Below are 1,861 nucleotides of genomic sequence, written 5' to 3' on the forward strand. Positions count from 1 at the left end.
CATCTGTTGTTTTGGATTTTTAGTTTCGTTTTGCGGTTCGGGTTATATGAGCGAATTTCCATACTTAAGAAGGTCGTTTGGTGGTAGGACTTGACATAAAACTATATTTCATTTTAATTAATATTTGTTTATTGCAGTCGAAAACATCATCAATTAATCTACAGTTTGAACAAGCCATAAAGGAGTCGAACATTGCCCGAAACCTAAATATTTTTGGGTTGGTCGTGGGACTGGTCATTTATATTGTGATTATAGTGTATTACGCATAGATATCCAATAATAGACTAGATCGGTCCAACGCTATATTGATGACGTAAAACCAAATAATGATCGTTTTTATAATAGTCTTCTTTGTATGTGACATGTTATTCATTATAATATTTAATGTATAATAATTTTTAGCGTTGTTACAGGCCTATTAGGATTAAAGTGTTATTAGGCTAAACCTTATTTGTATGTGAAAAATACTAATTGCGTATACGATCTCCGGTACTGTGAAGCGGCGAAGCGGGTCATGTATATCTTGTCACATGATAAACCAGCGTTTATTTCCCCATAACGATAACAAGATCCACATTCATTCCTTATATTTACATTGGTTTATCTTTTGTGATAAAATACGCCAAAATGTTCTATTTTTTAATTGTAAAATTACCCGAAATCGTTGTTGCATAATTCACCGATATCTGTCAATAAAGTTCACCGCCCCGCCCCTAACAATATAGTTCTATAAATCAATAGTCTTATTTAGATGATAAAATTATCAAATATTTATTATTCCCTTAAAATATTAACGGATTTAAAATACTTGTTAGAAACCCTTTCAAAATCCCTTTCAAATCCTTTTTTTCGTTTTCGATGTATTCATATGCCTTATTGTCACGTGACAAACTACAGTTATTGGAAAATAAACGCCGGTTTGGCTAACTGGTTTATTGAAGGGAGTGATAGTAGAAATGTAAATATATATGTCATAATGAAAAGCGGTATCATTTCAAGGGAGGTAACTAATGAAAATAGTTTTATTAAATATCGACAGTTCTAGGGAATTAACTAATGAAAATAGCATTTTATAATGAAAAGTGGCACCAAGTGTCAATTATCAAAATCTATTGGTCTTAATTCATGCCTAGATTCGCAAGAAAATTCCTCAACCGATCATAAGAGATTTCTCCATCATCTGATGTTAAAAGTTGCAGGTTCACATTTTTAAAAACAAAATTTTGTATAAAATTTGATCATTTTGCCATAATGGTGTAAATTGGAGTACATTTTGAAAATTAAGACATGGCTGATTAAAAGATTGTTTACAACCATGAGACAGAAGAAAATTAAATCTATGTATAGTAGAGTAGATCGACCATAGCTGTCCGCATCAGCTCTATTTATTAATAGTGGTTCTAACAATTTTCTACCATTTTTCATACAAGCCAACATTAAAACTGTTTTCCCACCTTTATCTTGTATATTGACGTCTGCACCAAGATTGAGTAAAATATCAATAGATTCAAGATATATGGGACAGTATTCACGGGCACATAACTCTTTCACTACGGAATTGACTTTCATCATATTTAATTTTTCTTTTATCAAAGTAAACCCGATGACACTAAGGTGGAGTGCTGTATGGCCTTGATGGTTTTGTCTATTGACCTCACAGGGTAAATCAGCTAAAATTGAATAAAAGAGTCCACAATGAAAGGGTCATTCTGGTCGAAGTGATTCGACTGTTATCTTAACTATTTTAAAGGTTTACGTAAGATTACGTACACTTTTAAAGTTCGTTATGCTTTTCGGAAGCTGTTAGAAAACTACAGTACGGATTTAAGTAAAGTAAACTCCTGATTGTAGAGAAATATTT

The 1,861-nt window shown here is 32.0% G+C and overlaps 1 protein-coding gene across 1 annotated transcript in view; it reads right to left on the minus strand.

The window, feature by feature from the left end:
• The window catches only part of LOTGIDRAFT_172393 (hypothetical protein), a gene marked incomplete at both ends in the record, with an annotated part of 6,063 nt that extends 4,491 nt beyond the window's left edge, over window positions 1-1,572 (minus strand). The window contains one exon of the mRNA XM_009049268.1: window positions 1,455-1,572. Coding sequence (XP_009047516.1) covers window positions 1,455-1,572 — 118 coding nt within the window. The remainder of the gene's footprint in view (window positions 1-1,454) is intronic.
• Between the last annotated feature and the right edge of the window lie 289 nt (window positions 1,573-1,861).

This window comes from Lottia gigantea (assembly GCF_000327385.1).
Source record: "Lottia gigantea unplaced genomic scaffold LOTGIsca_132, whole genome shotgun sequence".
NCBI classification, from domain to species: Eukaryota; Metazoa; Mollusca; class Gastropoda; family Lottiidae; genus Lottia; species Lottia gigantea.